This window comes from Rhipicephalus microplus, unplaced genomic scaffold (genome assembly GCF_043290135.1).
Source record: "Rhipicephalus microplus isolate Deutch F79 unplaced genomic scaffold, USDA_Rmic scaffold_787, whole genome shotgun sequence".
Classification (NCBI taxonomy): Eukaryota; Metazoa; Arthropoda; class Arachnida; order Ixodida; family Ixodidae; genus Rhipicephalus; species Rhipicephalus microplus.
The window spans coordinates 14983-30722 of NW_027465343.1; the positions used below are offsets into that span (position 1 = coordinate 14983).

The window sequence follows — 15740 nt, forward strand, 5'->3', positions numbered from 1 at the left end:
AGACTGTGGAGGTTCGGGAGCTCCTAACGCTTGCTGGACTTCTTTAATAACAATGTCGGTAATTGAGTCTACTTCAGGTTGTGGCGAGGGTAACAATAGCGCAGCTCGTCCCTCATGATGGCTCGGATCATTTCGCTCACATCAGTGGAGCAGAGCCTTGGATGTTGGTAAAATGAGGCGTTGAATGGCAATCGTATACTACTTGTTACGCATGTCCTGACTCTTTTTGATTTTCGTCGCTTCTAAGACAAATTCTTGGACACTGTTTGGCGAGCTCCGCATCAGGTCCGTGGAGAGCTCCCTCTTTACTTCTCGCAGGAGCAGGCGAGCTTTCTTGTCTTCAGAGATCTAGTCATGTCTTCCGTGAAGAGCACCACATTCCCATTTGGCAGATGCTCACAGTTTTCGAGGAGAGCTTCGGCTTGCTCCTTGCGGACATCACTATGGGGCGAGGAATCTGGTGCGAGAAATGTCCCACGTTGTGATGTTCCGTTCATGATTCCCGAACCAGGTCCGAGCAGCGTCTTCGAAGGCGAAATAGACGTGCCAAAGCTAGTCGCAGTTGCTCCGGTGGTTGAAGGTGGCGACACGGTCATACATGCTTCCAGCCAGCTTTCCGTATCTTCTGTATACCGACGTTCCGCGTATTGTTCGCTGCTCTTTGGGCTGCCGGAACAAGATTGGTGCAGGCGGTAGGTCATCGTGCTTCACAGCCTTGGTTTGCCTGTTGCTATCCGGCAGAGGCTGGTGTTCTTGCTATAGTCCCCGCTGCCTGCGTCTGGATAGATAAGGATTTTCGTTTGCGTCGTCTTCTTTGCGTTTGGGCTTGGGTCGGCGCCTCAGGGGACGTTTGAAGCATGGACGAAGCAGCGCATTTACCTGTGTCACAGAGTTGTGACGTAACTTTTAATTTGGGCGAACCGGTGCCCTGCAGAACGAAGTGTCACTCTATAACAATACGCACTGCTGACAATAGCGGCAAACAGAGTGTTGGCCATCGGTAATCTGACAAGGGGTCCAGCGCGTTGTCTTTGAAATATTCCAGAGTTATCGCTAGCGGTCACATATGACCAAGAAATAACTGTAATGTTCTGTTCGCGTCAAGTGCGTAATCGCATCAGAAGGTTCTAATAAGACTATAGATATATAGTTCCCAGTTCTTCGGGCGTGCTCTGCGCAAGGCAGCAGCTACATTGCCAAAGACAGGAGGGTAGAATTAAAACAGAAAGAAAAGAGTGGGTGTTGCAATAAAATCATTATGAAAACTATGCTGCTTAATATAATATGATATCACTTTAGCTCTATTCATGGTAATATAAAAATTAATATATAATAAGAGGCCATGCATCTCTTCTTTGCAGTCTCATGTTTACGTTGATGTGTTCACGTGAGTAGGCAGGCATTCATGTGCAAAATCAGTGAACTTTTTTTCTACAATTTACCGAATTGCACTCCGTCGTTTTAGTATCGACTTCCAGCCCAATTTTTTTACCACTTGACAACTCATGGTGTTAAGCTCTCTGTGTTCTCATCTCTGTTAATCATACTCTAAAATGTCTAAAACACACACACACCAGCGAAGAGCGCCGCTGTTACAGTACTCCTGGACCCAACAAGAAATACTCACACCAATAAAAACTATGTTCGGTATAAAAAGCAGCACCCTGAGGAGTTCTGCGGAGAAGACAAGGCAGCGCGTCCTTTTTCAAAGAACGCAAAGAATAGCAAAACTATTTTTTGCGTATTAGTAAAGTACAATTTCCCAATCCCGAAAACATGACTCTTACCGTGGCACGCGGTGCTTAGTAAGCTAGAAAACGCGTGAAAAAAAAATGCTGGTTGAGACGCCACCTTGAGATTCCCGCATGAAAACCCTGTGATGGCACAGATTTCGAAGGCGTCTACTGTATCCCGCGTAGTCTCTAATGCATAAAGATATTGTCATGCAAGGGTGCCATGAACCTAGCCCACAAAGTTTCAGAAAATTTCACAGGGCCAATGTTTCGCAAATAAAAAAAATGCATTTTGATGTTTTGTACGTCACGCGCGCACATTCCGGCGCAAAATTTAAAAATAAAACTTTAACCTTGTTGTTGTCCGGTAATAATGAACTTATGTTGGTGAGACGTTAGACAGTAGGGTTCTCAGAGTGCAGTGTCATTTGAAAAGTGATTGTTTCTCTTCAGTGTCCTTTAAGTGTATCAAACATTGGCATATTCCGCACAGTTTGATTGAGAAGCATCGCTCGGAGACACGATTGGACGCTAGGTTCAAAGCTCCTGGCACCGCCGAACTCCCAGATAAGAGCTTTCCGGCTGAGCCATAGCTGGGCTTTAGATTAATTGATTTCATAATTATAAGAGAGGGAGCTGTTTGAGACGATGCAGAGTGAAAAAAAAAAGACTATCATCGGAAACCAGCAACGTATTCTGTTCATCCCCTTCTTCTCTTTCGATGTTCCCAAAACACATGAACTGATTTGCCCCGTCCTGGGACGCAATAGCTCTGATGGTCGAGAAACCAGTGTAGGGAGAGGGAAAGAAAGAGAGACTTAAGAAAGTGATGTCGGAGAAAGGAGTAGGCGGAGAGATGAAGATAAAGGAATACACAAAAACGATATAGCAAAAAGAGAAAGAAGAAAAGCAAATGAAATAAACAGACATATAAATAGAGGAAGAAAAATAGACAGAAAGGGGAGGTGAAAAATAGAGAGGGCGAGATAGGAAGGGAGAAACAGAAAAGAAAAGCAGTAGATAAAAAAACGAAGATATAGAGAAAGACACAACTAGAAATGAGCAGATGAGAAAGAGGTTGAAAAAAACCGAGAAAAAAGGAAGAAAGAAAGAGGAAAGTAAAGAGAGGCAGACTGCAAAGCACAGCATTTTCTTGAGGCTTGGAACCACTGGTGGAAAGTTGGTTAATTTTTTTAATTGCATTTCGCACGGAATAACCGCAATTCGTTTACACCACTATCCGTCGACTATCATGGGGTTCACTCGCATATTGAGGTTCCATAGCGTTTGCGCAGCTCACAGGGACGTGTCGGCAGAATTTAAATGCGCACACACAATGTACAGGGCGGCTCAACAGTTCTGCAGGCCACTGTCCAATTTATTGTCATGGCAGTGGCCTTAAAACTTTCGACTCCCCCCCCCCCCTGTCCCCCCCCTCCTCCCGTACACTTCTCGAATGCGTGACTAAGTTTCGAAGTTTTCAAAGCTTCGGATTATGAGACTGCTGAAGGCCTACTGAAGGTGCTGAATTCATTTCCTCTTTTTTTTTTCAACTGCCGACATTGTCGTCGCGTAAAATATGCCGCTGATTCCGATGATTTTTTCATATGTCTTTGAAGTGAAGCTAGTATAGTGGAGTAATGCACTGTACATATTACTGAGAAGAGCTAACATGTGACATATTAGTGTCTGAGATTGGCTGTTGAAAGAAGCATTTAAGAAGCAGAGAAAAGCTTGACTGCAGTCCCCTTCCCCCTTTGGGTCGAGTTCAAACCATACTTCTTAATGCATGACAATAGGAAATCGGTGCAATGGCGTGCTTCTCACAGAGGCCAGCCTCTCATCTCTGGCATTCTGGGAGTAAAGCTGAGAAGCAGAAAGTTGCAACACCAGGTGCGTTCGGTGGCCAATAGCCCCACAAAACTGCGCAGCTATAAATCAGCCCTTTGAGCTTCGCACCCCATGTTCAAGGATGTTTCATCTCTTAGAAGATAACATCGCAACACAGGAGTTGTACAATACAGCACCCGCAACTGAAACGCGTTCGTTGACTTGAGTGAGTGCTTACTGCGTCATCGCTCAACTCAAGCCGAGACACAAGCAGTGCAAACACAGTCGAACCACGTAACCTGATCTCGGCAGTTCGTAATTCCACCCGGATTGCGACACTCGGCCAATCGACGTCCGTCTTTGCTAAACCCAGTTTGTCAGTTTACACTTTGTCACCGACCGTAGTACAGTGCTTTAACTTTTAGTTGTAGCGTTGTCCACAGCGAAGCATAACACGTTCAGGTGATAAGGAAGAAGGGTGCGCAGTTATCGCCTTCTGCTCGTTCCTCCCCTTTCACGCTCGCCGTCAGTTCCTTCGTTATCTCATCGGCGTGTCTGCAAGTTGAGAAATCAAGCTGAGGGGGGCGGGGCGTAACTGAACACCGCTTTGGGGGGCGGCATTCATTGATTGGCTCTCACGAACGACCACTGACCAAAGAGAGCGCGAAAAGTGATCGCACCTCTTCCTCCTCCTCCTCCTCCTCCTACAGATGCTTTTAAAGGGCAACCTCTTGATCACCGAGTTCTCCCTACAGAAAGATTTTCTCGTGCCGAGAAGGCGTATGTTTCAAAGTGAGCGAACTTTACGGCACAGTTTTGTTATTGCGATTGAGCAGCAATGTTTTTAAATCTGTTTCATTCGAGGCTCGTGACAGCCTACGACAGCTGAGTTCGACAGTCTTCCGGTACATCGTCCGTGGTTCTAGATAAGAAGACAGCCGAGCATCAAGTGACGTCAGACGGTGACACGTAAATGGCGAAGCTTCGGACGGCCTGAAGCCCAACGAAAAAAAAAAAACGAAATCTCGTGTAGTGAAAATAGAAGATACTTCGTTGTGAACCACGCAGTGCTGGTGTGGACAGCGAAATTCAGTGACGTCACCAACAAGGCAGCATCCACGTTTGTTTCGCAGAAAGAAGCAACGTTGTGCTCGTGGTTGACTCAAATAATTGATGGATGGTTGTGAGGTTGCTACTGCTCGTGACGATTGGAATGTTAAAAACAATTTTTTGTGATTATTCTGTTAACTGAAAAAGAAAACTTCATTATTATTTCCAGGTGATACCTCTGCCCCCTTTCTACTTAGCTTGAAATATTCAAAAATATTTGGGGTGTGTTGTTCTCCACATATTCTGTTTACGGAAGATAGATTGAACCTGTTGAGTTAGCCCATTGAATCTGCCTGATTACTATTGCACAACGTAGGGGAGTTTTTTTTTAGTGAGTTCATTACACATGGGTTTAGAGAACCTAAAGCTTGAGTTTTACGCTGCGTTGAGTGTTTAGTACGGCGCGTATGTGATGAAACACCAGGTCGAACCACGGAAAGGGACATCGATACCATCTTGCGAAGGAGCGATCAGCTAGGGTTTTCTTGTTGATATCTCCGGAGCCACGTTCACTGTGTAGCGATGGAAGACTTTCTCAGCTTGGACTTCGACATGTCCGACTGCTCGTGGAAGCTGTGGGACGGCATCGAGCAGGAACCGTGTAATTTCGATGGCCTCCTGGAGCTGGACTTCGTGTCTGACCTGGGTCTGTGCACGTCTTCTTCGGATGACACGTCACTGGGTGAGTAGAAACACCTGTCTGTCCGCAAAAGTTGAGACCACGAAAAACCTCGAACAGCTCCACGTGCAACCAACAACCATAGATCATCATAAGCATATTTGGGTGGTAGGGTTCCGCTTTCCATATGCACATAACATTCCATGGACCATCGAAATGCTTTCATACGTTTTAAGATGAATTCTTGTTGATATGCACAAACGTATTGCATGATCGGTACACTTTGCGAAAGGATTACGTGAAAGAAAGATGTAGAAATAATAGAAATGCATTTGTAACGCTTGAGCGGAAGCTTAACGTGAGCTAATAGCGAGGCAACTGTGGAAGACATCACTGCGGATGGCTGTAAATTAGCTTTGGGAATCTAGTGGTTACCGCAAAATATACTTTGGGTGCGCTTTAATAAATGTTGCGGCTACAATTGGGTGAGCGTGTGGCTTGCCTGGGCATGTACCGCGAGAGCAAGATATTCCTTGGTCATTGCGTATAACAGACTGGATTCTAAAAAGAGGAAAGCGCCCGATGTGGAGGTGCAAAGTTGGGTGCGTAAAGTGTGCGGGAATAACATGGGCGCAGCAAGCACAGGACCAGGTTAATTGGCGAAACATGGGAGAGACATTTTGCCGGCCGCGGGTGAAATCAGGCTGCTGATGGTGCAACTGTACTTCACAATAATCGTTGTGGTTTTACATCCCGAAACCACAGTACGATTATGTGAGACACCGTAGCGGAAGGCTCCAGAAATTCAGACTACCCGGCGACTTTTAACGTACGCCTAACTCTAAGCATGCGTAGCTTGAGCATTTTGCATCGAAAATGCGGCTACTGGGACAGGGATTTGATCCAGCGACCATCAGGCCAGAAGTTGGTAGACTGCACCACATCGGTGGTGTGCAACTGTGTGCATGCACATCAGTTTTGGCGATGGTGAAACGTTTTTAGCACGGGTCATTGAAAGCAGATGCAGATCTGAGACCACAGATGTCATTGCGAACGTGATGCTCGGCTTACGAAACGCTTACGGCTAGACGGTGACGCCGCAGGTTTGTCTTCCCTCCTCGAGATACCACCTGTCCTGACGAACGACTGCTGCGAACCGCAGCTTCAAGTGCCATTGCCTGAAGGCGAGGAATACCCGAGCCCAGACTCTTGTGACGTGGCCGTGATGGAAGCCGCGCCTCTGGACGTCTACGACGTCACCACTCCAGCGTTTACAAAAGCAAGGAGCCAAGCGAAGGCCACGTCGCGTAACGCCGCCAGGGAACGCAGCCGAGTGAGGAGCCTTCGAAGCGCTTTCCAGGCCCTGCAGAGTTCACTGCCGTCGGTGCCTCCGGACACGAAGCTCTCCAAGCTGGACATATTGGTCTTGGCGTCCAACTATATTGCACACCTGGGCGCTCTGCTTTCAGATGACGAACAGCCACAGAGCGATGACGTAAGTGTGGCATGAGTGCGCAGCTAACGACTGCCAATCACTCATTCTTTCACTGGCTAACTATAGCCTGCGGTTGCTAGTCGATTTTTCCCCATTGAAATACCTGTTATCGGCCGTTTTAGCCCTACAGGACTAGTTATTGAGCTAGTTTCGCAGAAATTCCTGTGTCGGTGTCATTGCTTGGCTGTGAGTTAAAGATAGAGGTAGCTGAATAATAAATACGCCATAAAAATATTCAGGTGGAGTTGGTGTTGAACCCATGCCTTCTGCTTGACAAGAAAGTGCTCTGCCACAGAGCCACGCCACTGCTTGGAACTTGTTCTGAAGTGAAAAAAGAAAGAAAAATTGAGAACGTGAGAAAGCAATACGGACGTCTTTCCGCTCTCCCATAGTAGAGTACTAAGTACTCTAAATCGTTAACCACTTTTTCTAAACACTCATTATGTTCTGAAAAGAGTTTGCTTAACCCCTTCAGTTCTCCATTTTTTAAATTTTGGTCGGATAGACTTTTCTTGAGTGTTTTTCTTGTAGTTGGGACCTCAGAAGACCACAAACCAAAAATTTTGCCACTGGAGCAAGCATTTTTGGAATAATTAACGTGGAGTCTAATTAAGTCATCGAGGCTTAGTGATTGGAAAATGAAAACAATGACTTCTTTATTCTTGATAATTAATAGTGTACACAGGACGGGATCCAACGACTTACTTTTCAACATTGAACTTATTGAAACAGCGTTGGTACGTCATCTCGAAAATCGCGCTTACCCACCTTACCTTACGCGCCCCAGCTTCCCCGAAGACTTTGCTCGCGTTTCTTCTTCTTTGTGGTTCGTAGCTCCGCAAACGTGCTCCAATTTTCATGTCAATCGCAGTAGGGATCATTGAAGAACCATTCCACCAAGAAAGAGCAGTATTGGTTATGTTTCCGAAATGCTAGGGGAAATTATGTACGATGGTGTCAATCGACTGCAGGTCGAAAGGGTTAACGTAAGTAGTTTAAGCGTATAGTCGCATCAGGCGTGAAGTGTGAATTGATAAACTTGCGGTGGTCTAAAGGCCAACCCATTACACAGTGCTCAGGCGTAATTAATAATCATCAGCAGCAACAGCGACAACAAAATGTGCAGACGCGAGCATTGCTTTACAGACGTGTAGATGGGTATATTTCACCAACGCGCTTATATAAAGAATTATGCCGTGGTGGGCACTTCGTAACTATACACTTGAAGGAAACATTGCACGCCAGTTTGCAATTGCCAAAATTACGTGCATGGGTGTTCCTTTCTCTGCGACATGGTTCAGATGTCAACCGAGCAGGTCGAGCTGTCAATCAATGCGAACGAAGCCCAATTACGCTAACGCGTTCTGCTTTGGAAGGTGAAGTTTAATCGTCTTGCAAATTTTTGTCTGTCTGCAATACTTGTGTATATGCGCACGGATAGTGAACAGGCTTTTCAAGAACTACGGCGCACCGTTTCGTGACACTAACTGATGAGCATCGTCATAATTGCCCTGTGTGTATGATTACTCCAGGTGGTTACACTGTGCGTTATTGACATGACGTGAGCAAACATACGGAACGATTTGTGAGTTGAAAGTGTTCTTATTTCAGCGCGAGAAATATATGAAGCGGTGCACCTTCACGTGAGCTGGAGTCCCAGAGAATTCGCTCTTATCTAGGCCAGAAGCGAAAGTGAAATGCAGGAAATTGGAGCCGTGGCCTTAATAATCGAGTAAGTAAGCGCCAACTTTTTCGTTTATTGTGTTGCAGAGTTCTGCTGACGACTCTCCAGGAAGAGAAGCTGAATCATCGAACAGTCGGAGCTATCTGCACCCCGTCAAGGTGAGCTTTCCAGCTTAGCAATGTTGAGACGCTCCTGTTCCATGTTTCTTAACAGAGGTAAGCACAGTTGACATTCCGAGATGCTCGTAGTGAAGTCGCGGCGCACAGGCTCCGCCCAGACCGATGCTCACTACCACCCTTTATGATCACGTGACTACGGTACCGGCAGCTACAAAGCTGCCTCCAAGAACAGTGCCCTGGGGAGCCTACCGAGTGAACGGGTTGAACATGGGCCGGGAACTATACGTGATTGGTTCATCTCCGTTGTTTAGATGCGAAGTGTGTTATATTCCAGCTCAATCCGGTGTGCGGCGTGACCCCCCCCCTCCTACTGCGCACGCGCGTTCCCTCTCCCTCTATCGCCACGCAATGCCGACGCAGGCAGCGTGTGCCGTGTTTAACAATTCAGAGCACATAGTACACTACTATGAGAGAGTATAAAGTTGTTTCAGATCTTTTTAAACAGTTCTAGAAGACCAAATGATGTGCTAGGGAGTTTCTTGAGTAACAAAAAAAAAAAGGACTGCTCACGCTGCACAACCGTTCAGCGGCCACCACCTCGTATATATAGGCACTGAATCTTGACCTCCAAAGTAGCGCGCCGATGGAAGATTTCTCTTGTGCGATGTTGAACAATTGAAATTCGCAGCATGTGCGTTTACTAAACGCGTAATGCGGGTCTCCGTGTGCAATCGGAGTCTTCAGTCTCTCATTGTCCATTAGCAGTGATTGACATGTTTCATTAGAAACAAAATGGCAGCATGTCCACGGGGTGAATGATAGACACTGGGGCGAAACCTCCGTCCGTCCATTCGTTCTTGCTTCCATCCGTTCATGCGTCAGTCTGTATGACCTTCCGTGCGTCCATCCGCCCATCCGCGCGTGCGTCTGTTCGTGCGTCCATCCCTAGCTGCGTTCGTCCATGCATCCGCCCCTGCGTCCGTCCATGCGTCCATCCGTCCGTGCAGCCATCCGTGCGTCCGTCCATGCATTTGTCTGTGTGTCCGTTCGTCCATCTAGTCAACACTCCAAGTACCACCATCTCGCATCTTTTCATCATATATTCTCCATACAGAAGCACCGCCATCCAGCGGACATTCCAAGGACTAAACGAGAGGTGGCACACACACACTTTCTTACGGCTTGCGCTTCGTGTCTACTTTTCACCTTTAACCACCTCGAGTTCATGGTATATACTAGTTTACTGTATTCATGGCACTACGGCCCAACACTCGCTAAACCTTTCTAAAACCAAGGAGGTTACGCCCAGCGAGTATAACATAGCAACCCTTCCTCGTCAGATAGTGCTCAATGTACATGCCAATGGCTGCTAATGGGGAATGAGAGACAGGAGAATTCGGCTTTTGGTTAACGCGCATGCTGCGAATTTTTTATTGTTCAACAACGCACAGGAGAAATCTCTCACCGGCAACACCTTGCAGGTAAAAGCGTAAGACATGTTACGCCCTACTATGAGGGACGATCGGGTGCCGATCTAAGGAGCTTCGCCCCTAAAATCGATCCATCGCTGTGTGATAATCACCTCCCCAAGTTTCTCTTTTTTGTCATATTTCGTGTGATAGTGGTTACGGACACCGCCGGCGGCGGCGGACAACTACGGTGCCGCGCTTGACCAGAGTTGGTATCTCGTAACACCTTTCGCCGTAAAAATTCTGTCCGCAAGAAGACGCTGGGTAAGCGAAAAAACGGGTAAATATATAGCATGCGGGTGCCGATGCAATTTGGGGCTCTCACACCAATCGCCGGGATGTCTACAAGTTCCTACGAGTTGTTAATCGATAAAAATGGAGTGCATTGTCTTCTGAAGAAGTCTTTAGTTAGGACACCAAGTTCAGTAAATCTCACTGAGCCAATGGGGCCAAAATAGGAGAAACCATTTTGAAATCCATGCCGTCACCATCGGAGACTTCAGCTGGAAATTAAATGTAATACTTTTGGCATTGATTTTCGCTTCTATTCGCTAACCTATAGTGGTGAAATGAATGGCAGTATAGTTCTAAGAATATCATTTATAAATTTAAACTTATTTACTGGCTCACTTCAGTGTCTTGTAAAGCGTGCTGGAAACCCTTGCAACTCCCCTTGCACTTGGCAGATTCAAAACCTTTTTTGCGGCAGTCCATTCGGGAAGCAGTAAACTCGATTAATGAAGCATTTGGATGATTGGCTGAAAAAAAAATTGCTGCAGGTCCCCTTTAAAGCAAGAGCCTCGTCATACGAGAAAACTGTTTGTCAGCATCCTCGAGATTGAGCGAGACGTGACGATACTGTGCGAGATCTGCTGAGAAGGTCGAGCGACCGCTTGCGTCTGACGACCAAAGAAGCTACTGGCGGAGCACCGATGTTCCGCATTGTGCACGGTGAGTCAGCGTCGCCAACCACTCGTGATCGACCAGTACCTTTCACGTCCACTCGAACTGCCATCGCTCCGTCAAGTATACATGCACCTTATTCTAGATTGATTGATAAAAACACCATATGATTGTGAGAGACGCCGTAGAGGAGGGCTCCGGAAATTTCGACCAACTGGGGTTCTTTAACGCACCTTATTCCTGCGGCTGCTGATTGGTTTCGTATGATTGCGAGCTGCGGATGCGCTGGTGAAAAATTGAGTGGCCCAGTGAGTGTCCGATAACGGTCAGTTTTCGGTCAACTTAATGATTTACACCAACATTGGGAGCCAGCGAAATGAGCTTTATTTATTGCGGCGTCTGCTAGACAAAGCCGCTGCATCCAGCGGCCGTGTCCGTTGTTTCTTCATTGTTGCGGCCCCTTGAAGTGGTACTTCCGCAGCCTATGAGGATGCAATCGTAAAGGTTTAAGCTCTTCATGCAGACGTTCAGCTACACAGCGACTGAGGCTCCCTCGCTGTCCCCGCTAGCCACCGCAACGTGACTGCTTCGTGCATGTAGTTCGTGCGAATTTAGTGTTTCTTATCTGGACGCGTGTCGTTCAACGTGCGTGATATCACATAAAAAACACGTCATATCCACGAAGTTAATGAATATGAGTGGGCGAAGCAGTGATATCATTCAGTGTTACCGCAAATCACCTGTGAAACTGACCACTCACGCATGTCAATGAGTGCCAAGTGGCGTACAGTCATTACAATGTTTATTCGTCATAATTGGTATGTTGTGTTGAGCTGTGAATTGGTGTGCCTTCATTATTCGGATATAGCCTGAAGCAGGCAAAGGCCAGGTCCGTGCACGTTCTTCTAGAGGTTGTTGGTTGTTTCCACTCATTCGATATGCATCGTAGAGCATACCGAGACGTCATATACTGCACAGCCAGTCGTTGTCCGTGATCATTATCGTCATAGTCATCGTCATCACGGTTACGGCGCACGCCAACGGGCAGCTTCGCCCCTAAAACTTTTTCATGAAAAAGAACTGGGAAAATCCAGAAATATAGCTGTTTCGAACGGGACGGTGGAGGACTGGGGACGTTGTATGAAAAATGGGGACAGTCCGGCAAAATAATTGACGGTTGGTAGCTCCATACGCTGGCAGCCCTGTACGAACAAAGCGGACGAACGAGTGCCAGTATGAGACATTAGAGAGTTTTAGTACTGCGGAATGGTGCTACGTACGCATCACGCAAGCGCCTTGCGTTATGTGGCGTCGTTTGCCACTAATCGGCTTTTAGTACGCCGTAGTACCCGCGTACGTAACGAGCGTGAAGCGTGTTGCGCCATCTGGTAGATCAAAATAGAAGCACGTGTTGTTGACAGCCAATGTGAGCCAATCCAAGTGTTATAGCCAGATTATAGCCATATTTTAAGCCACAGAGCCGGTCGGTGCTTGCCTTTGATGCCGCCATTTTGCAAAACGAAGTCTCGCATTGTCGCGAACTTGTTCGAGAGCGGCGCGATCACCTCATACGTACGCACGCACGCATCTCATGCGTGCGTACGTAGCGGCTGCGCACGTAACGCGATACGTGCGCGCTGCGGTCTGCGCATGCGCACTACGCAGAACGTGGCGTCCTTACGTACGCAACGCCGCCACGTACGCAGCGTACGCAGTACTAAAACTCTCTATTAAAGGCTTTCGCCTTAATAAATAGAAGTGCACTAACATCCTGATGCTTGTTGGACGGAAGTACATAGTCGCTCGGAAGGGCATTCTCTCTGTGAGAAAATGGCAGCACGCGACCACCACGCCTACAAAAAAAAAAACGGCTAATTGTTTTTCTTTTTGCTTGTTTTCACTTTGGGGAAACTGCTGACTAGTGGGAATGAAGGAGGGATGACTGTCGCTGAAGCTCAGTTGATAGATCATCAAACGCGTTACTCCAAGGTCGCAGGATCGGTGCCTGCCGGCGGCGAGTTCTCTCTTCGTCAACTTTTCATTCTTCACATTTACATTACGCTTACTTCATATAAAATTCCTTACGTTTTTTGGGTGGCATCAATGTCTGTTAGTTCTGTTTGATATTCCGCGAAAAAGAAATGACGAACCCTTGAACCTTTACTTCTTTCTTTCCTAATATAGCTTGGTTTTCTTGTTTGAAGTAAATACTGAGAGACTTAACAGTATATCGTAGTTAACAAATTTCCGCATTAGTGGCTCAATAGCAAGCGAATACGCGAGAAATGACAACATATATTGAGAAATGATTTGCAAAAGTCGCGAGCGCTGTGAATACGGTTATTTTAGACGGCATTTGTGAACGAATAGTGTGCTATGTCTGTTGTATTTATAAACCAAGTCTATTCCAAGCGCACTACCGCCTCCTTGAGGTACTTTGCCAAGTATAATTTCATTGTTTTAGGTACAGCTCACTGTTACCCTGTAGCTGAGTGCGAAGTACTCAAGAACGTTATGCACTTTCTCTAAACACAGACGGCATCAATGTCTAAATCGTCCGATATCTGTTCTAAACACAGCTTCAAGACATGTGTTGTTCATAGAGTGTGAGACCCTCGGGATGGTTTCATGCTCTTCCATAATAGAGTACCTAGTATTCTAAAGTGTTAACCACTTTTTCTAAACGCATGGTTTAGTATTCGAATTCGTAACTGGGATGACTTTCTGCTCTCCCATACTATATATTACCACCTACTCTAAATTGTTAAATACTTTTTCAATACACATTGTCAACCACTTTTTTCTAAACACGCTCTCATTAGTACGTCGCATAGTTTTGTGTTTTGATTTATGCCCTTGTAACTCAACTTTGTTCCGACATACTTCTAAACGTATGTCTAGCAGGGAAAATGTTATGCTGAATTGTTATTCATCCCAAACGCGTATAAGATATAGCATAATTCTCCTCCTCTTCCCTCCCACTCCAGAAATTGTTTTTTGATTGCTCTCACTGGTAGTGTTAGCCAGCGCCACTCGTAACCAAGATGCCCATGCGATGCACCATGTAGGGTGGCTTTACTAAGTGTTACTCCTGAAACGGACGCTTGGACGAGCTCGTTTATAATCAATAAAACTTAACATGGCAAAAAGACAGTACATACGTGGATATAAGCAGAAATGGCTCTGAACACGCAATCGTTTGATCACTTCAAATACTGCACCTCTTGTGGTACGCATTGAAACAATGGAAATGTGATTACATGATACAAAGCCGTTATAATGCCTCGCGACGTGAAGTTGCCGAAAAGAACAGTCAAGTATTATCCTCCATTTACTTCATCTGATCACCTTTTCGCTCCTCCGACACGTGTCATAAATATGCGCTGCGTTCAAAGCAATAAAACAGTCGTGAGTTCAGTGCTGCGTCTTTGTGCCACGCTGGATGCTCTGTCTTTTTTTTTTTTTGCGCCGTTAAATACTGTTTTAAGTCGCTACTAAGTTTCACGCGTAAAATTTTGTGGATAAACTGGGGGATATGCTTGCCGGACCCATGGGCCGAGAAGCTCATCGATCGCTGAAGGAGGCATGAGCGTCCGTTGACGCAATTTATGAGGGCGTGCGCAGAATGTCGTCCAGGGAAGACGATGTTTTAGTCGCGTCCGAGGCCAACGACGCGGGTGGGTTGCAGGTCGATCGACAAACGACGCAGGAGGAGTCAGAGAGCCTATAAAAGTCAAGGGCGACCGTCTTGTACTGACGAGCTTCTTTTTCTTTATCTTGCATGAATACGCGATGCTTCACTGTAATAATTTCATGCACTGCAGCGGAGGTGATGCATTGTGCCGGAAGGAAAAGTGACGCTCGGAGTCAATGCTTCCTTTTGTTTCGTTCGATTCTGTACCGGGGCGGGAACAGTAATGTCTTACGAGAAACATGCGGAGCGGAGAGACAATCGAGCAGGCCCAAGGCGCACGCTATTCAGCTATTACGCGGTGCTACGCAAACACACGTGCGCTACAGAGCATCCCTGAAATAGGTACGCAAATGTTATGCGGTCACCAATTGAAGCTCATACATGCGATAGAAGAGAGCAAATAATTATTTACGTGTGGTTAGTAGCCTAATATATGGTGTCGGACACTTTCGTGTCTTGGTAGTTAATAATATATACAAAAGTTTACCGCCACTTTGGTTTTCAGTTTAGAGCTAAAAGCAAGAAAGTTCTAATGAACAGAGCTCTATACAATGTTCTAGATTCATTTTTTATGTGAAGCACGACCCACAGAGGGAAAGTGTGAGGTCCACTGATGTGCTCGACAAGCTTTTGTACCATTGCTCCGCCATGACTATCGACAACAGCGAACCTACAGCACGAGGATGATATATGTTTAACGCGCGCTGGACGCATGCAGGGGTGCAAAAGTGGCACTTGCAGAGGGCGTTTTGGAAGTGCACCTCAGCCCAGTGTCCGTTGAACACCGAAGTATTGGCAAGTCGCATTCATTCATTCATTCATTCATTCATTCATTCATTCATTCATTCATTCATTCATTCATTCATTCATAACAACCCTCTCCTCTCTCCTGATTCGTGAAGAACGATTACCACGGCGTATATAAACACATTTATGTACACATTGATTATATTCATACAGTAACAATGCAACTAATTATGCAAAGCACGGCTGAGCCTTAAACATCGTATCAGCTAGTACAATAGTCGTCATCTTGCCCCACACAGCCCTATACATCCTTCACGTAGGCCAAGGAGTCACGTTG

General features: G+C 46.3%; 1 protein-coding gene across 1 annotated transcript; it reads left to right on the forward strand.

The window, feature by feature from the left end:
• Nucleotides 1–4323: 4323 nt before the first annotated feature.
• LOC142795651 (uncharacterized) lies at nucleotides 4324–8629 on the forward strand (the record flags this gene model as incomplete). Its single annotated transcript, XM_075886099.1, is given in 3 exon segments — nucleotides 4324–5355; nucleotides 6396–6787; nucleotides 8558–8629. Coding segments are annotated over 3 exon segments (624 nt in total), but the record flags the coding sequence as incomplete, so codon positions are not given.
• Between the last annotated feature and the right edge of the window lie 7111 nt (nucleotides 8630–15740).